The following is a 23302-nucleotide window of genomic DNA, read 5'->3' as shown; positions in this document are numbered from 1 at the left end:
CGAACCAGGGTAAAAGAGACCCCAGCAGCTAGGGTCACAGGTGGGGTCTCGAGTATTTGGGTTAGGGTGGACCCGTGAAGACCTTAAGGTGGTAATGATGAGTTAAGTTTAATTCATATGTTAAACTTAAGAATTGTATATGTGAGCTATTTGTTAAGTTAAAATGTTATTTTTCAGGCCGAGTAAACTAAAGATATATATTTTTCAAAAACAGAACCAACATCTACTTCAACTTGGTCTTCCACAACAATGGAGATGACACCTAAAATAACCACAAGTTCATCATTAAATCCTTCAACTACAACATCAGGAGCAAGTACAGTCACAATTCCAAAACCAACAACTGTAACTACAACAACTATGGTACCCTTAACAAGTAGAGAAGTAGCTACATTGACCACAGCTGAGACTTCAACAAAGGAAGAAATCACAACTGAGACCATCACATCCACAAAGCCACCTAAAGAAGTCACCACCGGCCCAACAACCAGTTCCACCACTGTAAATGTTGAAAGCTCTACATCAACATCTAAGCCCCTAACAACAGGTGAAGAAACAACAGGTCCAGTAGTGATAACATCCAATCCCACCACTATAACAACAACTACAATTGTACCCACAACAACTACACCTACCACAGGTGGAACAACAACAGCTGAAGAAACCACAACTGAGACAAGTCCATCTACATCCACAAAGCCACCTAAAGTAGAAACCACCGGCCCAACAACCACTTCCACCACTGTAATTGTTGAAACCTCTACGTCAACATCTCAGCCCATAACAACAGGTGAAGAAACAACAGGTCCAGTAGTGATAACATCCAATCCCACTACTTTAACAACAACTACAATTGTACCCACAACAACTACACCTACCACAGGTGGAACTACAAGAATTGAAGAAACAACAACTGAGACAAGTCCATATACATCTACAATGCCACCTAAAGTCGTCACCACCGGCCCAACAACCACTTCCACCACTGTAATTGTTGAATCCTCTACCTCAACGTCACAGCCCACAGCAACAGGTGAAGAAACAACACGGCCAGTTGTCATAACTTCCACTCCCACTACTTTAACAACAACTACACCTACCACAGGTGGAACAACAACAGTTGAAGAAACCACAACTGAGACAATTTCATCTACATCCACAAAGCCACCTAAAGAAGTCACCACCGGCCCAACAACCACTTCCACCACTGTAATTGTTGAAACCTCTACCTCAACATCACAGCCCTTAACAACAGGTGAAGAAACAACAGGTCCAGTAGTGATAACATCCAATCCCACTACTTTAACAACAACTACAAATGTACCCACAACAACTACACCTACCACAGGTGGAACAACAACAGTTGAAGAAACCACAACTGAGACAATTTCATCTACATCCACAAAGCCACCTAAAGTAGTCACCACCGGCCCAACAACAACTTCCACCACTGTAATTGTTGAAACCTCTACCTCAACATCACAGCCCACAGCAACAGGTGAGGAAACAACAGGGCCAGTTGTCATAACTACTTCTCCCACTACTTTAACAACAACTACACCTACCACAGGTGGAACAACAACCGTTGAAGAAACCACAACTGAGACAATTTCATCTACATCCACAAAGCCACCTAAAGTAGTCACCACCGGCCCAACAACCACTTCCACCACTGTAATTGTTGAAACCTCTACCTCGACATCTCAGCCCATAACAACAGGTGAAGAAACAACAGGTCCAGTAGTGATAACATCCAATCCCACTACTTTAACAACAACTACAATTGTACCCACAACAACTACACCTACCACAGGTGGATCAACAACAATCGAAGAAACCACAACTGAGACAATTTCATCTACATCCACAAAGCCACCTAAAGAAGTCACCACCGGCCCAACAACCACTTCCACCACTGTAATTGTTGAAACCTCTACCTCAACATCTCAGCCCATAACAACAGGTGAAGAAACAACAGGTCCAGTTGTCATAACTTCCACTCCCACTACTTTAACAACAACTACAAATGTACCCACAACATCTACACCTACCACAGGTGGAACTACAAGAATTGAAGAAACAACAACTGAGACGATTCCATATACATCTACAACGACACCTAAAGTAGAAACCACAGGCCCAACAACCACTTCCACCACTGTAAATGTTGAAACCTCTACCTCAACATCACAGCCCACAACAACAGGTGAAGAAACAACAGGGCCAGTTGTCATAACTTCGAATCCCACAACTTTAACAACAACTACAATTGTACCCACAACAACTACACCTACCACAGGTGGAACAACAACAGTTGAAGAAACCACAACTGAGACAAGTCCATTTCCCTCCACAATGCCACCTAAAGAAGTCACCGCCGGCCCAACAACCACTTCAACCACTGTAATTGTTGAAACCTCTACCTCAACATCACAGCCCACAACAACAGGTGAAGAAACAACAGGGCCAGTTGTCATAACTTTCACTCCCACTATTTTAACAACAACTACACCTACCACAGGTGGAACAACAACCGTTGAAGAAACCACAACTGAGACAATTCAATCTACATCCACAAAGCCACCTAAAGTCGTCACCACCGGCCCAACAACCACTTCCACCACTGTAAATGGTGAAACCTCTACCTCAACATCACAGCCCACTGCAACAGGTGAAGAAACAACAGGTCCAGTAGTGATAACATCCAATCCCACTACTTTAACAACAACTACAATTGTACCCACAACAACTACACCTACAACAGGTGGAACTACAAGAATTGAAGAAACAACAACTGAGACAAGTCCATATACATCTACAATGCCACCTAAAGTCGTCACCACCGGCCCAACAACCACTTCCACCACTGTAATTGTTGAATCCTCTACCTCAACATCACAGCCCACAGCAACAGGTGAAGAAACAACAGGGCCAGTTGTCATAACTTCAAATCCCACTACTTTAACAACAACTACAAATGTACCCACAACATCTACACCTACCACAGGTGGAACTACAAGAGTTGAAGAAACAACAACTGAGACGATTCCATATACATCTACAACGACACCTAAAGTAGAAACCACCGGCCCAACAACAACTTCCACAACTGTAATTGTTGAAACCTCTACCTCGACATCTCAGCCCATAACAACAGGTGAAGAAACAACAGGTCCAGTTGTCATAACTTCCACTCCCACTACTTTAACAACAACTACAAATGTACCCACAACATCTACACCTACCACAGGTGGAAGAACAACAGTTGAAGAAACCACAACTGAGACGATTCCATATACATCTACAACGACACCTAAAGTAGAAACCACCGGCCCAACAACCACTTCCACCACTGTAAATGTTGAAACCTCTACCTCAACATCACAGCCCACAACAACAGGTGAAGAAACAACAGAGCCAGTTGTCATAACTTCGAATCCCACAACTTTAACAACAACTACAATTGTACCCACAACAACTACACCTACCACAGGTGGAACTACAAGAATTGAAGAAACAACAACTGAGACAAGTCCATATACATCTACAATGCCACCTAAAGTCGTCACCACCGGCCCAACAACCACTTCCACCACTGTAATTGTTGAAACCTCTACGTCAACATCTCAGCCCACAACAACAGGTGAAGAAACAACAGGGCCAGTTGTCATAACTTCGAATCCCACAACTTTAACAACAACTACAATTTCACCCACAACATCTACACCTACCACAGGTGGAACAACAACAGTTGAAGAAACCACAACTGAGACAAGTCCATCTACATCCACAAAGCCACCTAAAGTAGTCACCACCGGCCCAATAACCACTTCCACCACTGTAATTGTTGAATCCTCTACCTCAACATCACAGCCCACAGCAACAGGTGAAGAAACAACAGGTCCATCAGTGATAACATCCAATCCCACTACTTTAACAACAACTACAATTGTACCCACAACAACTACACCTACCACAGGTGGAACTACAAGAATTGAAGAAACAACAACTGAGACAAGTCCATATACATCTACAATGCCACCTAAAGTCGTCACCACCGGCCCAACAACCACTTCCACCACTGTAATTGTTGAAACCTCTACGTCAACATCTCAGCCCACAACAACAGGTGAAGAAACAACAGGGCCAGTTGTCATAACTTCGAATCCCACAACTTTAACAACAACTACAATTTCACCCACAACATCTACACCTACCACAGGTGGAACAACAACAGTTGAAGAAACCACAACTGAGACAAGTCCATCTACATCCACAAAGCCACCTAAAGTCGTCACCACCGGCCCAACAACAACTTCCACCACTGTAATTGTTGAAACCTCTACCTCAACATCACAGCCCACAGCAACAGGTGAAGAAACAACAGGGCCAGTTGTCATAACTTCAAATCCCACTACTTTAACAACAACTACAATTGTACCCACAACAACTACACCTACCACAGGTGGAATTACAAGAATTGAAGAAACAACAACTGAGACGATTCCATATACATCTACAACAACACCTAAGGTAGAAACCACCGGCCCAACAACCACTTCCACCACTGTAATTGTTGAAACCTCTACCTCAACATCACAGCCCACAGCAACAGGTGAAGAAACAACAGGGCCAGTTGTCATAACTTCCACTCCCACTTCTTTAACAACAACTACAAATGTACCCACAACAACTACACCTACCATAGGTGGAACAACAACAGTTGAAGAAACCCCAACTGAGACAATTTCATCTACATCCACAAAGCCACCTAAAGTAGTCACCACCGGCCCAACAACCACTTCAACCACTGTAATTGTTGAAACCTCTACCTCAACATCACAGCCCATTACAACAGGTGAAGAAACAACAGGTCCAGTAGTGATAACATCCAATCCCACTACTTTAACAACAACTACAATTGTACCCACAACAACTACACCTACCACAGGTGGAACAACAACAATCGAAGAAACCACAACTGAGACAATTTCATCTACATCCACAAAGCCACCTAAAGAAGTCACCACCGGCCCAACAACCACTTCCACCACTGTAATTGTTGAAACCTCTACCTCGACATCTCAGCCCATAACAACAGGTGAAGAAACAACAGGTCCAGTTGTCATAACTTCCACTCCCACTATTTTAACAACAACTACAAATGTACCCACAACAACTACACCTACCACAGGTGGAACAACAACAGTTGAAGAAACCACAACTGAGACAAGTCCATTTCCCTCCACAATGCCCCCTAAAGAAGTCACCGCCGGCCCAACAACCACTTCCACCACTGTAATTGTTGAAACCTCTACCTCAACATCACAGCCCACAGCAACAGGTGAAGAAACAACAGGTCCATCAGTGATAACATCCAATCCCACTACTTTAACAACAACTACAATTGTACCCACAACAACTACACCTACCACAGGTGGAACTACAAGAATTGAAGAAACAACAACTGAGACAAGTCCATATACATCTACAATGCCACCTAAAGTCGTCACCACCGGCCCAATAACCACTTCCACCACTGTAATTGTTGAAACCTCTACGTCAACATCTCAGCCCACAACAACAGGTGAAGAAACAACAGGGCCAGTTGTCATAACTTCGAATCCCACAACTTTAACAACAACTACAATTTCACCCACAACATCTACACCTACCACAGGTGGAACAACAACAGTTGAAGAAACCACAACTGAGACAAGTCCATCTACATCCACAAAGCCACCTAAAGTCGTCACCACCGGCCCAACAACAACTTCCACCACTGTAAATGTTGAAACCTCTACCTCAACATCTCAGCCCATAACAACAGGTGAAGAAACAACAGGTCCAGTAGTGATAACATCCAATCCCACTACTTTAACAACAACTACAATTGTACCCACAACAACTACACCTACCACAGGTGGAACTACAAGAATTGAAGAAACAACAACTGAGACGATTCCATATACATCTACAATGCCACCTAAAGTCGTCACCACCGGCCCAACAACCACTTCCACCACTGTAATTGTTGAAACCTCCACGTCAACATCTCAGCCCACAACAACAGGTGAAGAAACAACAGGACCAGTTGTCATAACTTCGAATCCCACAACTTTAACAACAACTACAATTTCACCCACAACATCTACACCTACCACAGGTGGAACAACAACAGTTGAAGAAACCACAACTGAGACAAGTCCATCTACATCCACAAAGCCACCTAAAGTAGTCACCACCGGCCCAATAACCACTTCCACCACTGTAATTGTTGAATCCTCTACCTCAACATCACAGCCCACAGCAACAGGTGAAGAAACAACAGGTCCAGTAGTGATAACATCCAATCCCACTACTTTAACAACAACTACAATTGTACCCGCAACAACTACACCTACCACAGGTGGAACTACAAGAATTGAAGAAACAACAACTGAGACAAGTCCATATACATCTACAATGCCACCTAAAGTAGTCACCACCGGCCCAACAACCACTTCCACCACTGTAATTGTTGAAACCTCTACCTCAACATCACAGCCCATTACAACAGGTGAAGAAACAACAGGTCCAGTAGTGATAACATCCAATCCCACTACTTTAACAACAACTACAAATGTACCCACAACATCTACACCTACCACAGGTGGAACTACAAGAATTGAAGAAACAACAACTGAGACGATTCCATATACATCTATAATGCCACCTAAAGTAGTCACCACCGGCCCAACAACCACTTCCACCACTGTAAGTGTTGAAACCTCTACCTCAACATCACAGCCCACAGCAACAGGTGAAGAAACAACAGGGCCAGTTGTCATAACTTCGAATCCCACAACTTTAACAACAACTACAATTTCACCCACAACATCTACACCTACCACAGGTGGAACAACAACAGTTGAAGAAACCACAACTGAGACAAGTCCATCTACATCCACAAAGCCACCTAAAGTCGTCACCACCGGCCCAACAACAACTTCCACCACTGTAAATGTTGAAACCTCTACCTCAACATCTCAGCCCATAACAACAGGTGAAGAAACAACAGGTCCAGTAGTGATAACATCCAATCCCACTACTTTAACAACAACTACAATTGTACCCACAACAACTACACCTACCACAGGTGGAACTACAAGAATTGAAGAAACAACAACTGAGACGATTCCATATACATCTACAATGCCACCTAAAGTCGTCACCACCGGCCCAATAACCACTTCCACCACTGTAATTGTTGAAACCTCTACCTCAACATCACAGCCCACAGCAACAGGTGAAGAAACAACAGGGCCAGTTGTCATAACTTCCACTCCCACTTCTTTAACAACAACTACAAATGTACCCACAACATCTACACCTACCACAGGTGGAATTACAAGAATTGAAGAAACAACAACTGAGACGATTCCATATACATCTACAACAACACCTAAGGTAGAAACCACCGGCCCAACAACCACTTCCACCACTGTAATTGTTGAAACCTCTACCTCAACATCACAGCCCACAGCAACAGGTGAAGAAACAACAGGGCCAGTTGTCATAACTTCCACTCCCACTTCTTTAACAACAACTACAAATGTACCCACAACAACTACACCTACCACAGGTGGAACAACAACAGTTGAAGAAACCCCAACTGAGACAATTTCATCTACATCCACAAAGCCACCTAAAGTAGTCACCACCGGCCCAACAACCACTTCAACCACTGTAATTGTTGAAACCTCTACCTCAACATCACAGCCCATTACAACAGGTGAAGAAACAACAGGTCCAGTAGTGATAACATCCAATCCCACTACTTTAACAACAACTACAATTGTACCCACAACAACTACACCTACCACAGGTGGAACAACAACAATCGAAGAAACCACAACTGAGACAATTTCATCTACATCCACAAAGCCACCTAAAGAAGTCACCACCGGCCCAACAACCACTTCCACCACTGTAATTGTTGAAACCTCTACCTCGACATCTCAGCCCATAACAACAGGTGAAGAAACAACAGGTCCAGTTGTCATAACTTCCACTCCCACTATTTTAACAACAACTACAAATGTACCCACAACAACTACACCTACCACAGGTGGAACAACAACAGTTGAAGAAACCACAACTGAGACAAGTCCATTTCCCTCCACAATGCCCCCTAAAGAAGTCACCGCCGGCCCAACAACCACTTCCACCACTGTAATTGTTGAAACCTCTACCTCAACATCACAGCCCATTACAACAGGTGAAGAAACAACAGGTCCAGTAGTGATAACATCCAATCCCACTACTTTAACAACAACTACAAATGTACCCACAACATCTACACCTACCACAGGTGGAACTACAAGAATTGAAGAAACAACAACTGAGACGATTCCATATACATCTATAATGCCACCTAAAGTAGTCACCACCGGCCCAACAACCACTTCCACCACTGTAAGTGTTGAAACCTCTACCTCAACATCACAGCCCACAGCAACAGGTGAAGAAACAACAGGGCCAGTTGTCATAACTTCGAATCCCACAACTTTAACAACAACTACAATTTCACCCACAACATCTACACCTACCACAGGTGTAACAACAACAGTTGAAGAAACCACAACTGAGACAAGTCCATCTACATCCACAAAGCCACCTAAAGTCGTCACCACCGGCCCAACAACAACTTCCACCACTGTAAATGTTGAAACCTCTACCTCAACATCTCAGCCCATAACAACAGGTGAAGAAACAACAGGTCCAGTAGTGATAACATCCAATCCCACTACTTTAACAACAACTACAATTGTACCCACAACAACTACACCTACCACAGGTGGAACTACAAGAATTGAAGAAACAACAACTGAGACGATTCCATATACATCTACAATGCCACCTAAAGTCGTCACCACCGGCCCAATAACCACTTCCACCACTGTAATTGTTGAAACCTCTACCTCAACATCACAGCCCACAGCAACAGGTGAAGAAACAACAGGGCCAGTTGTCATAACTTCCACTCCCACTTCTTTAACAACAACTACAAATGTACCCACAACATCTACACCTACCACAGGTGGAATTACAAGAATTGAAGAAACAACAACTGAGACGATTCCATATACATCTACAACAACACCTAAGGTAGAAACCACCGGCCCAACAACCACTTCCACCACTGTAATTGTTGAAACCTCTACCTCAACATCACAGCCCACAGCAACAGGTGAAGAAACAACAGGGCCAGTTGTCATAACTTCCACTCCCACTTCTTTAACAACAACTACAAATGTACCCACAACAACTACACCTACCACAGGTGGAACAACAACAGTTGAAGAAACCCCAACTGAGACAATTTCATCTACATCCACAAAGCCACCTAAAGTAGTCACCACCGGCCCAACAACCACTTCAACCACTGTAATTGTTGAAACCTCTACCTCAACATCACAGCCCATTACAACAGGTGAAGAAACAACAGGTCCAGTAGTGATAACATCCAATCCCACTACTTTAACAACAACTACAATTGTACCCACAACAACTACACCTACCACAGGTGGAACAACAACAATCGAAGAAACCACAACTGAGACAATTTCATCTACATCCACAAAGCCACCTAAAGAAGTCACCACCGGCCCAACAACCACTTCCACCACTGTAATTGTTGAAACCTCTACCTCGACATCTCAGCCCATAACAACAGGTGAAGAAACAACAGGTCCAGTTGTCATAACTTCCACTCCCACTATTTTAACAACAACTACAAATGTACCCACAACAACTACACCTACCACAGGTGGAACAACAACAGTTGAAGAAACCACAACTGAGACAAGTCCATTTCCCTCCACAATGCCCCCTAAAGAAGTCACCGCCGGCCCAACAACCACTTCCACCACTGTAATTGTTGAAACCTCTACCTCAACGTCACAGCCCACAGCAACAGGTGAAGAAACAACAGGTCCATCAGTGATAACATCCAATCCCACTACTTTAACAACAACTACAATTGTACCCACAACAACTACACCTACCACAGGTGGAACTACAAGAATTGAAGAAACAACAACTGAGACAAGTCCATATACATCTACAATGCCATCTAAAGTCGTCACCACCGGCCCAACAACCACTTCAACCACTGTAATTGTTGAAACCTCTACCTCAACATCACAGCCCATTACAACAGGTGAAGAAACAACAGGTCCAGTAGTGATAACATCCAATCCCACTACTTTAACAACAACTACAATTGTACCCACAACAACTACACCTACCACAGGTGGAACAACAACAATCGAAGAAACCACAACTGAGACAATTTCATCTACATCCACAAAGCCACCTAAAGAAGTCACCACCGGCCCAACAACCACTTCCACCACTGTAATTGTTGAAACCTCTACCTCGACATCTCAGCCCATAACAACAGGTGAAGAAACAACAGGTCCAGTTGTCATAACTTCCACTCCCACTATTTTAACAACAACTACAAATGTACCCACAACAACTACACCTACCACAGGTGGAACAACAACAGTTGAAGAAACCACAACTGAGACAAGTCCATTTCCCTCCACAATGCCCCCTAAAGAAGTCACCGCCGGCCCAACAACCACTTCCACCACTGTAATTGTTGAAACCTCTACCTCAACATCACAGCCCACAGCAACAGGTGAAGAAACAACAGGTCCATCAGTGATAACATCCAATCCCACTACTTTAACAACAACTACAATTGTACCCACAACAACTACACCTACCACAGGTGGAACTACAAGAATTGAAGAAACAACAACTGAGACAAGTCCATATACATCTACAATGCCACCTAAAGTCGTCACCACCGGCCCAACAACCACTTCCACCACTGTAATTGTTGAAACCTCTACGTCAACATCTCAGCCCACAACAACAGGTGAAGAAACAACAGGGCCAGTTGTCATAACTTCGAATCCCACAACTTTATCAACAACTACAATTTCACCCACAACATCTACACCTACCACAGGTGGAACAACAACAGTTGAAGAAACCACAACTGAGACAAGTCCATCTACATCCACAAAGCCACCTAAAGTCGTCACCACCGGCCCAACAACAACTTCCACCACTGTAAATGTTGAAACCTCTACCTCAACATCTCAGCCCATAACAACAGGTGAAGAAACAACAGGTCCAGTTGTCATAACTTCCACTCCCACTACTTTAACAACAACTACAATTGTACCCGCAACAACTACACCTACCACAGGTGGAACTACAAGAATTGAAGAAACAACAACTGAGACGATTCCATATACATCTACAATGCCACCTAAAGTCGTCACCACCGGCCCAACAACCACTTCCACCACTGTAATTGTTGAAACCTCTACCTCAACATCACAGCCCACAGCAACAGGTGAAGAAACAACAGGGCCAGTTGTCATAACTTCAAATCCCACTACTTTAACAACAACTACAATTGTACCCACAACAACTACACCTACCACAGGTGGAATTACAAGAATTGAAAAAACAACAACTGAGACGATTCCATATACATCTACAACAACACCTAAGGTAGAAACCACCGGCCCAACAACCACTTCCACCACTGTAATTGTTGAAACCTCTACCTCAACATCACAGCCCACAGCAACAGGTGAAGAAACAACAGGGCCAGTTGTCATAACTTCCACTCCCACTTCTTTAACAACAACTACAAATGTACCCACAACAACTACACCTACCACAGGTGGAACAACAACAGTTGAAGAAACCCCAACTGAGACAATTTCATCTACATCCACAAAGCCACCTAAAGTAGTCACCACCGGCCCAACAACCACTTCAACCACTGTAATTGTTGAAACCTCTACCTCAACATCACAGCCCATTACAACAGGTGAAGAAACAACAGGTCCAGTAGTGATAACATCCAATCCCACTACTTTAACAACAACTACAATTGTACCCACAACAACTACACCTACCACAGGTGGAACAACAACAATCGAAGAAACCACAACTGAGACAATTTCATCTACATCCACAAAGCCACCTAAAGAAGTCACCACCGGCCCAACAACCACTTCCACCACTGTAATTGTTGAAACCTCTACCTCGACATCTCAGCCCATAACAACAGGTGAAGAAACAACAGGTCCAGTTGTCATAACTTCCACTCCCACTATTTTAACAACAACTACAAATGTACCCACAACAACTACACCTACCACAGGTGGAACAACAACAGTTGAAGAAACCACAACTGAGACAAGTCCATTTCCCTCCACAATGCCCCCTAAAGAAGTCACCGCCGGCCCAACAACCACTTCCACCACTGTAATTGTTGAAACCTCTACCTCAACATCACAGCCCACAACAACAGGTGAAGAAACAACAGGGCCAGTTGTCATAACTTCCACTCCCACTATTTTAACAACAACTACACCTACCACAGGTGGAACAACAACCGTTGAAGAAACCACAACTGAGACAATTCAATCTACATCCACAAAGCCACCTAAAGTAGTCACCACCGGCCCAACAACCACTTCCACCACTGTAATTGTTGAAACCTCTACCTCAACATCACAGCCCACAGCAACAGGTGAAGAAACAACAGGTCCAGTAGTGATAACATCCAATCCCACTACTTTAACAACAACTACAATTGTACCCACAACAACTACACCTACCACAGGTGGAACTACAAGAATTGAAGAAACAACAACTGAGACAAGTCCATATACATCTACAATGCCACCTAATGTCGTCACCACCGGCCCAACAACCACTTCCACCACTGTAATTGTTGAATCCTCTACCTCAACATCACAGCCCACAGCAACAGGTGAAGAAACAACAGGTCCATCAGTGATAACATCCAATCCCACTACTTTAACAACAACTACAATTGTACCCACAACAACTACACCTACCACAGGTGGAACTACAAGAATTGAAGAAACAACAACTGAGACAAGTCCATATACATCTACAATGCCACCTAAAGTCGTCACCACCGGCCCAACAACCACTTCCACCACTGTAATTGTTGAAACCTCTACGTCAACATCTCAGCCCACAACAACAGGTGAAGAAACAACAGGGCCAGTTGTCATAACTTCGAATCCCACAACTTTAACAACAACTACAATTTCACCCACAACATCTACACCTACCACAGGTGGAACAACAACAGTTGAAGAAACCACAACTGAGACAAGTCCATCTACATCCACAAAGCCACCTAAAGTCGTCACCACCGGCCCAACAACAACTTCCACCACTGTAAATGTTGAAACCTCTACCTCAACATCACAGCCCACAACAACAGGTGAAGAAACAACAGGGCCAGTTGTCATAACTTCGAATCCCACTACTTTAACAACAACTACAATTGTACCCACAACAACTACACCTACCACAGGTGGAATTACAAGAATTGAAGAAACAACAACTGAGACGATTCCATATACATCTACAACAACACCTAAGGTAGAAACCACCGGCCCAACAACCACTTCCACCACTGTAATTGTTGAAACCTCTACCTCAACATCACAGCCCACAGCAACAGGTGAAGAAACAACAGGGCCAGTTGTCATAACTTCCACTCCCACTTCTTTAACAACAACTACAAATGTACCCACAACAACTACACCTACCACAGGTGGAACTACAACAGTTGAAGAAACCCCAACTGAGACAATTTCATCTACATCCACAAAGCCACCTAAAGTAGTCACCACCGGCCCAACAACCACTTCAACCACTGTAATTGTTGAAACCTCTACCTCAACATCACAGCCCACAGCAACAGGTGAAGAAACAACAGGGCCAGTTGTCATAACTTTGAATCCCACTACTTTAACAACAACTACAATTTCACCCACAACATCTACACCTACCACAGGTGGAACAACAACCGTTGAAGAAACCACAACTGAGACAATTATATCTACATCCACAAAGCCACCTAAAGAAGTCTCCACCGGCCCAACAACCACTTCCACCACTGTAATTGTTGAAACCTCTACGTCAACATCTCAGCCCCTAACAACAGGTGAAGAAACAACAGGGCCAGTTGTCATTACTTCCAATCCTATGACTTCAACCACTACTACAAAGGCACCCACTACAACTACAGAGGTATTTAAACCTACCACAGGTGGAATTACAACAGTTGAAGAAACCACAATGGAGACTAGTCCATCTACATCCACAAAGCCACCTAAAGTCGTCACCACTGGCCCAATTACATCTTCTACAACTGCTGTCATTGTAACTTCAACTTCAACATCACAGCCTTCAACAACAATTACAGAAACAACAGAGCCAGTTGTCATCACAGGCACATTAGCAACAACAACAACTCCTTCAGCATCGCCACAAGTGATTATTAAACCTACATCACAGGCAGTCACCACCAGCCAGTGCATTTGCAATGTTAATGGGACACAGTATCTACCAGGTAACATGTTAAAAATGTCATTCACACAATCAAAATAAATGACATTTCACTAATCTTTTATGATCTTTGCAAAATGAAATGTTCATATATTTGCCTTTCTCAACAATCAGGGAACCTAGTGTATAATGTGACCGATGGTTCAGGGTGGTGCTTCACGGCTTACTGCAAAGCAACGTGCCAAGTTGAAGTGGAATCAAATCCATGTCCTTCCTCTACACCACCCACTGTATCACCCACAACATCAGAAGAGACCACGACCACACCACCAACAACCCAATCCTCCCCAGACTGCACTAGCACTGATCCACCAAGAAAGGTAATTTTTAACCTAAAAATCTGTTTTTTGGGGGGGTAAAATGGGTGAAATGGTATTTTAATGCTTGAGACATGGATTGTGTAAGTGCGACATTCAGAGGTTGAATGGGCTAGACAAAAGATTGAAGTGTCGTTGAACTGAGTATTTTAGTAGGTGCCAGGCTCACTGGTTTGTGTCAGGAACCACAACACTGCTGAGTTTTCACACTAAACCGTTTCCTTTGTGCACCAAGAATGGTCCACCAAAGGACATCCAGCCAATAAGACACAATAGTGGGATGCACTAGAGTCAACATGGGCCAGCATCCCTGTGGAAAGCTTTCGACACCTTGTAGAGTTCATTCCCCGACGTACACTTAGAGTATGTTAAACCCTCCTTGTGCATGTTTGAGTAATTGCTTTTCCTTATCAAATCAATGGCAGAATGGAGAATCTTGGCAGCTGAATAGCTGTACCACAGCAGTTTGCCAGGATGGCATTGTTGTCCAGCTACCAGTAAAATGCAATCCAGTGGAGCCACTACAGTGTGAGAATGGTCGTCCACCTGTCAAGGTCTATGATTCAACTGGATGCTGCTTTACATATGAATGTGAATGTAAGTGGCAACATACAACCCAACAATCTGAATTAAAATAATACATTATTGCTCATTTGTTTTCAATGTCCTCTGTCAATAGCTTTGATTATTATCAACTCATATTTTAACATGTTGCAGGTGTATGCAGTGGATGGGGTGGATCTCACTACATGACATTTGATGGAGTATATTACAATTTCCAGGAGAACTGCTCATACACCTTAGTGAAAGAAATCAACTTCAAATACAACCTTACCATTATTGTTGATAATCACTACTGTGGAAACGCCGACAGTGGATTCTGTCCTCAGTCCCTTATCATTCATTACAAATCCTATGAAGTGATTCTAACCCAGCAGAGATCTGGTGACACAACAGAAAATGTGGTAACTATTTAAAAATATATATTTTTTTAATTAATATCCATCATTATTTAATGATGCTGCTGCTTTATCATGCTTTATTGAAATCCCATAAATGTAAATGAAAACCAAAAATGCGGTTAACATTGTCATGTTACTACTTTAAAGATAACACATGACTCAACCATCTAAATGTGTTTTCATTTCTACACAAATGCAGGTATATGTCAACAGTAAACGAATCTACCCAGCTTACAGAATGGGTGACATTGCTCTAACAAGTACTGGTGTGGAGGTCGTGCTGGAGATCACTGATCTTAAGGTTCAGGTGTCTTACAAGGGGTCATCATTTAGCATCAACCTTCCTTATTCCCTCTTCCAAAGCAGCACAGAGGGCCAGTGTGGTGAGTATTATTAAAGAGGGTCAATAAACATTTCACAGTTTCAAACCTTCAGTAGATGCTCCTATCTAGACCATCCTATAGAAATTGCATACAACAAGACAACTATGACTTGTCCTTGCTAACTAGGTTTTACCCTACTTAATATCCGTATTTTTCAAGGTACCTGTGACAATTCCCAGAAGAATGACTGCCAGTCACCTAATGGTCAGATACAGAGCTGCTCAGTCGCAGCTAGCCAGTGGCTGATTCCAAACCAGGACTGTCCAACTCCTCCAACAGCACCACCCTCTACCACCACGGCAACCCCAAGCACATCCCCTACCCCCTGCAAGACAGTCATTTGTGAAATCATGAACAGCAAGTAAGCAACATATCAAACTAAGTTTGAAAAAGGGAACAAGCACACAATAGGAATGCCTAAATGACAATTCACTTCCTAATGTGTTTTATCAATTTTAATGTTAATTTACTTGTAATTACACCTGTTTTATCATAATACAGGTACCGTTCCATTGGCATTTCTAGTTTAAGGTTGCACTCCATGCATCTCTTTAAATCACTCTCTATGATATTTTATTTCAAAGGGTCTTTGAGGAATGCCATAAAGCGGTTTCTCCTGATGCCTTCATTCAGGCCTGTAGATCAGATGTCTGCAACAATGCTATTTCTAGCTGCTCTAGTCTGGAGGCGTATGCATCTGAATGTGCAAATAAAGGGATCTGCATTGACTGGAGGAAGTCCACAGATGGAGAATGTGGTGAGCTATGAATCCAAGCTACTTTTGTCTTAGGCAGTGACTTAAAAATGTTTTTTTGATGGTGTTCAGCATAACTGTGATCTATTTTTGTCCTGCAGAGCATACATGCCCAGACACTAAGGTGTACATGCCATGTGGTCCAGCAGTTGAACCAACATGTAATACAAAGTAAGCTTTAGTCTGATTGGATGTTATATGAATTTCCTTAATTTGTAAATGAATTATCTCCTGCATAATCCCAAACCTCTTTTGTTTACAGATATAATGAGAAGTATTTGAACAACCAAACCCAAATGACCAATAAGACGAAAGAGGGTTGCTTCTGTCCATCTAAAACCGTCTTGTTCAGCACCTACTCTGATACTTGTGTGGTCTCCTGTGGTAAGAATGGGTTATGGGTCATTTTGCAGGTAGCTATCAATATGAAAATTCCTTTCTGTACTTTGAAACCTTAAATTAATCATAAATAATGGCTTACAGGCTTTATTTGTAATGGAACAGTTAACAAAATGTGTTGATGTTGAGGTGTGAAGAATGTGACGCCAACCATGTGAGACAAAACTTTTAAACACACCCTCTATTTATTTTTCAGGCTGCACTGGACCTGATGGCAACCCCAAAATGGTAAGAATTTCCTCCATCTAAATATTCTCCAGATATTCATTCTCACATAGACATATCATGAGATACATTTCACGTGAGTCAGGGAAACGTACATACTTGGATGGATACTTTTCATTGACATAGTATAGGTCTTGGCCTCTTTATTCCTTCCAATGAACTGACCAGAAGAAAACGTTTAATCTCTGAATAACTACCTCCAACCCATTTCTTCTCACCTAATGATGGTTCATATTAACTGTCATGGTTAAATCCAGTTCATTGCAGAACAAAAACATTTGAGTTACTCTTTTCTGTTTCTGTATTGACCTGACATTACCCTGTTTTTCCATTAAGCCTGGTGATACATGGGAAAGTGGTTGCCAGCAGTGCACCTGTGACATGGACTCCATGATTGTCCAGTGCCAGCCTATCACCTGCCCCACACCAGCCACACCCATCTGCAATGAGACTGGATACAGACTGGTGAACAAGGCAGAAGGCTGCTGCCAGAAATATACATGTGGTGAGTGATGGAGCAGACCCTTCAGTAAATCATTAGAAAGCCAACTCTTATTCATACAGTACTAGACCAAGATTATCTGATGTGTTCTGTAGGGTCATAGGGGTTATTTGACCCTCTATCGGCTTGTCTTTTAATCACTTCTCATTGGTTACCTCTGTAACAGAGTGCGATGCACTGCTTTGCCCCAAAGTCATGATGGACTGCCAACCAGGGTGGGAGGCAATTATAAGCACGTCCATCTCAAGTTGCTGTCCAGAGTATACCTGTGGTAAGGCCCCTTGATTTGCTTCATCAGTGGTTTAGTTAGTTCACTGACTTTGTAATTCCCAGGTATCACTAGTTTGAATTAAGTTTGTGTTAACTACTGTATGACATGAATCACTGGTATAACTGACTGATTTATTTTAAATGTGTGTCTGTTTAGTTCCTAAGGGTGTATGTGTCTACAATAACGTTGAGTACCAGGTAAGAATAAGTAATTTCAAATAAATTAATTGAAATTCAACAAGCTTCTGAAAGATTCACACACACATAGCTTATTTGCTGCCCTCATGATTGGTCACATTCTAGTATAGAACTGCTCCATTTGCACTCTGACCCTCCTCTATTCAAACAGTCTGTTATAGTGGATGATAACTTTTGTCTCTCTCTTTCACTCCAGCCTGGTGCTGAAATTCCTAAAGGAACATGCGAGAATTGCACCTGCAGCTCGATCATGGATCCTAGCACCAAGCTCAACAACATTGTGTGCACAAATATCTCCTGCGACACTACATGTTCACAGGTACAAAGATGATCAATTAATTTACATATTTATAAGAAACTTGCAGTAGCCTACTCTGGAAGCTGCTGCATGCTTATATAATAAGTGAACAATGATTCAATGATGGCTCTCCATCCTTGTCTTAGGGCTTCCAGTATCACGCCATACCTGATCAGTGTTGTGGGAAGTGTGTACAAACAAGCTGTGTGGTTACTATGCCAGATAAGACCAAACACACTATTCAGGTGAGTACGACAAGCGTGTGTATGAGGATGCATAATCTGTCTGCATGATCTGAAACATCATCTTCTCCTTTTGCGATAGGTGAACGACACGTGGTCACCACCTGGTGACAAATGTGTGAAGTACACATGTGAGAAACCTGGTGGCCAATATTTACCAGTGGAGGTGAAGACTGTGTGCCCTGCTTTCAGCCCAGAGAACTGTGTCCCAGTGAGTTTCTGTCCTATCTCACCTCCATCGTGGGGACAATCAACACTGCAGTTACACTGTTTTCCATTCTCACTCAGAATGTTACTATCATTCCTAGTGCTCTTGGGTCATAACGATCTCATAATCATCTATCCTATTTTTCACCCCAGGGCACAGAAAAGACAGACGCAAATGGATGCTGCAAGACTTGTAAGTAACACGTCCAGCCAAAGCATTCCTAATAACCACCTATCTACTGGTTAATACTAGCATGCTATGTCACCTAAACAAAATCAACAGGAAACATTGTGTGACTACATACTGGCCAAAAATGTATATGTTGGCTGTTTCTGCTTCATCTGTGTCATACCAAACAATAGCCTAACTCTTGATGCATCTTCCCTGACCAGGCACAGAACGCAGCAATGTCTGTGAGATGAAGTACACCACCACTAGCATTGTCATCAGTGGCTGTGCGACCGCTGAGCCTGTGGAGATCAATTCCTGCTCAGGAAACTGTGGAACCTCTTCTATGTAAGTACTACAGATGCTGAATGCAGCACTAGTCAATGTCATGCAGGCCCCAGTTAGTGATAATCTATTCACTATCTAGTGTGCCCTTTATGAACTAGGAGACAATTTGACTTATTTAATGCTCCTGTGCTCATCTTGTCAAGACAGGCCAGGGAATTCAATCCCTCTTTTCAACTTGTTTTTGTGAATGTGCAGGTACTCAGCAGAGGCGAACACCATGATGCACTATTGCTCCTGCTGCCAAGAGGCGACCACTAGCCAGAAAGAGGTGGAGCTGATGTGCCCTGATGGGTCAAAGGTCAAGCACTCCTACATCCACGTTGAGTCGTGCGGATGCCATGTCACAGACTGTGATGCAGGCACAACCACCGCCACGGGGACAACGAGACAGCGCAGGAGGAGGCGCTAAACGTCTAGGGAGACAACATGCACACTGACATCGCAATTGTCATCATGACATCGAATGTTTTAGTCCAAATTTGTTTTCTTGTTACGTTTTAATTAAATCTGTCATGCCAGTGTATTTCTACAATCGGCAACACTTAGTGTTATGTTCTTATACCTTCATTGTGGAATTAATGTATTTTCTATGATAAATGTAGTGGAGAATCTCTTTTCTCATTTGTAGTGATTAATAAACAACAGCAACTTCAACATGTGCTTCTGCATGTTCCTTTTGCTCTTTGAGCAATTCTCAAATGGGGCTGGAGAAATGTAACCACTCTCAAATTCACAAACAGAGCTATGGATGTAAGGACCTACCATCCATGAGCTCAACATGATAATTTAAGGGACAGATTCAATCAGATCACTTTTTTGCCCACTATATGCATGTTTTAAAGGCAATGTTCCAGCGATTGCAGAGACCACACGGTAACGGTAAATGCAGCATATGTTTTGCTCAATCGAAAATTACCTTGATATATTAATTTCTCTGTAACACAGATCTTCCACAGTACGGATTGAATCTAGTCCTTAATCATGTTGAGTCTATACAGTGTTTATTTACAATTACATCATTTACAAACAAAGAAGTCAAACAAGCTTATATTTGGGATTCTGATGGGGTAGGACAGTTGAACTAAGCTCATGAGTCATTTTTAAGTTATATTCTTCAAAACTCAATGGGTATATTTCAATCATGTCCAAAAATGGCATGGCAAACAAACCAGTAGGTTGAGAAATACACTTTAAGAGCAAACAAAACACAGATAAAACATTTATTTCCATAATTTGTCTTGATTTGAATAAAGGAAAAATCTCAAATTTTAAATATAATTTAATGCCCATTCAAGCCAGATAACCAATTAAACCGCTGGAGCACGTAGCCTTGCCATTCCATTGTGACAGAATCAGAACAACCTTATTACTGCCACTTTTAATGAGTTTGGTACACATCCGGTGGATAGAGAGCCGTTTATTATGTTCAACCTAGGAGGGCCAAGCACCAGAAGCAGCTAATTCAGTAGTTTAGTAAACAGCGTGAAGGTTTAGAGGCCATGATTATTTTCCTCATTGTGTCAAGAGATATAGTACTAAAATGCTTGAGTGTCTCCCTTGATCCTAGGTCCTGGCAGAGTTGTGCAGACTCAGGACAACTGAGCATTGGAGCAATACGCATATTTAAAGAGGAGTCCGTCATTTGCTTTCTAATGATCATGATCTTTTCCTCAAATAAGTTAATGAATTTATCACTGCTGAAGTGAAAGCCATCCTATCTTGGGGAACTGCTTTTTAGTTTGCTTTGCGACAGTATAAACATTTTTTTTTTATTGTTCTTATTTTCCTCAATTAAGTTGGAAAAATAGGATGATCGAGCAGCAATAAGGGCTCTTCGATACTGCGCGGTACTGTCTTTACAAGCTAGTCGGAAGACTTCCAGTTTGGTGTGGCGCCAATTCCATTCCAATTTTCTGGAAGCTTGCTTCAGAGCTTGGCTATTTTCTGTATACCAGGGAGCTAGTTTCTTATGACAAATGTTTTTTGTTTTTAGGGGTGCGACTGCATCTAGGGTATTGCGCAAGGTTAAATTGAGTTCCTCAGTTAGGTGGTTAACTGATTTTTGTACTCTGATGTCCTTGGGTAGGCGGAGGGAGTCTGGAAGGGCATCTAGGAATCTTTGGGCTGTCCGAGAATTTATAGCACGACTTTTGATGATCCTTGGTTGGGGTCAGAGCTGTCATGACGTTGGCCTCTTTGGGTATAGCAATCCCCATCCCCCTCTCCCTGCCTCCCCCTTGCCTCCTTCAACTAGGTCACTGTGGTCAGAGAGACATCGTAAATTCCTGAGGATCTCCTCATGGACACACAGTATAGAGAGAGTAAATTTTCATAGAGAACAAAGCAATTCATTCCACCTCAAAGAACTTGAGGTACGAACAAATTTCATGTTCCGGAGAAAGTATAAAAGATCGGTGAAGAATCCAGCTATGAACTGGTCCGTTTGTCACAACTTGGTGAAGCTCATAGGAGACGGTGTGGCCACATTACCATAACGCTGTTTATATAAAAGCCTTAGATATGAGGTTTACATCTAATTGTTGCATAAGATGAATGAGTGAGTATGATACTGTTTGTATAATTGTGTAATATGATCTTGGACTATTTAATGAAGAAAAATACAATTCCCTTTTGATTTGAACTAAATCAGAGGACTGCCCCTGAGCCCAGTTAGGGTCAGACATCCTGGGAGAGCCCTTTTCGGCCCTTCCGAATTAAACCCCCACTCGGGTATTCGATCAGCAGACCGACTTTACCTCAATTACGAGATGGCTAAAGGTTGCAGACCATGTTTCTCTCAATCACGGGAGTACAAAGTTTGTAGACCATTGCTGTATCTTTTAACCATACCACGTGGTTAAACTCTTAGACTATCGATACCGACAGAATAAGAACAAGTCTTTGATATTAATTACTAGTCTGCAGCTATGAACTCGGTATCATTGACAGTGAAGAACGACAACCGCCGAAACATCCATACTATAACGAATATATATTGATTGCAATTGTTCCCGAATGAGTGAGCATTCATGTTTAAAGAATAAGCATTTCAATTGTTATAATTATTAACTCTGTAGCGACTTCTTAGTCGACCCCCACTACCCCTTTTGTCTAACAAGCTGCCATGCCGGTTTAGCCCACTAGGGTACATTCTCCTATCATTTCATGAAACCACATTTACCTTGTTTGTTTGTTTGTTTATGTATTTCTGTGAATTACTTAGTTAGTAATAAATAAATGATTTAAGACAATTGATGTATGGATGACTCATAGTGAAGACTGGGTTTGTGCAGATAACCAACAATTTACGACATTTGGAATGAGACTAACGTGAGGTAAAGTAAATAATTCATTAATCAGAAGACTATGGATCAGATATGAACATATTTGAAAGGTTATATTAGGAAATTATAACCTTGTAATCTGAATATTTTTCCTTGGTGCCCCGACTTCCTAGTTAATTAGTTACATGATTAAGGACAACAAAGTCAAGGTATTGGAGTGGCCATCACAAAGCCCTGACCTCAATCGCATTGTAAATTTGTGGGCAGAA

General features: G+C 42.4%; 1 protein-coding gene across 1 annotated transcript in view; it reads left to right on the top strand.

Annotated features, from left to right (window-relative positions):
- Positions 1-20403, top strand: part of LOC110526962 (uncharacterized) — a 33666-nt gene extending 13263 nt beyond the window's left edge. Inside the window, exons 31-49 of the mRNA XM_090238774.1 lie at positions 215-14479; positions 14590-14795; positions 15218-15389; positions 15510-15757; positions 15954-16137; positions 16297-16498; positions 16722-16894; positions 16993-17062; positions 17154-17275; positions 17487-17518; positions 17852-18020; positions 18184-18288; positions 18445-18485; positions 18682-18804; positions 18930-19028; positions 19108-19236; positions 19386-19425; positions 19626-19749; positions 19945-20403. Of these exons, the coding sequence (XP_090094900.1) occupies positions 215-14479; positions 14590-14795; positions 15218-15389; positions 15510-15757; positions 15954-16137; positions 16297-16498; positions 16722-16894; positions 16993-17062; positions 17154-17275; positions 17487-17518; positions 17852-18020; positions 18184-18288; positions 18445-18485; positions 18682-18804; positions 18930-19028; positions 19108-19236; positions 19386-19425; positions 19626-19749; positions 19945-20158 (16718 nt within the window). The 3' untranslated portion in view covers positions 20159-20403. The remainder of the gene's footprint in view (positions 1-214; positions 14480-14589; positions 14796-15217; positions 15390-15509; positions 15758-15953; positions 16138-16296; positions 16499-16721; positions 16895-16992; positions 17063-17153; positions 17276-17486; positions 17519-17851; positions 18021-18183; positions 18289-18444; positions 18486-18681; positions 18805-18929; positions 19029-19107; positions 19237-19385; positions 19426-19625; positions 19750-19944) is intronic.
- The last annotated feature ends 2899 nt before the right edge of the window (positions 20404-23302 follow it).

Source organism: Oncorhynchus mykiss, chromosome 6, assembly GCF_057628025.1.
Source record: "Oncorhynchus mykiss isolate SJ-2025 chromosome 6, ASM5762802v1, whole genome shotgun sequence".
NCBI lineage: Eukaryota > Metazoa > Chordata > Actinopteri > Salmoniformes > Salmonidae > Oncorhynchus > Oncorhynchus mykiss.
Note: the sequence above shows the minus strand (reverse complement) of the source record. Positions and strands in the feature narration are given on the sequence as shown.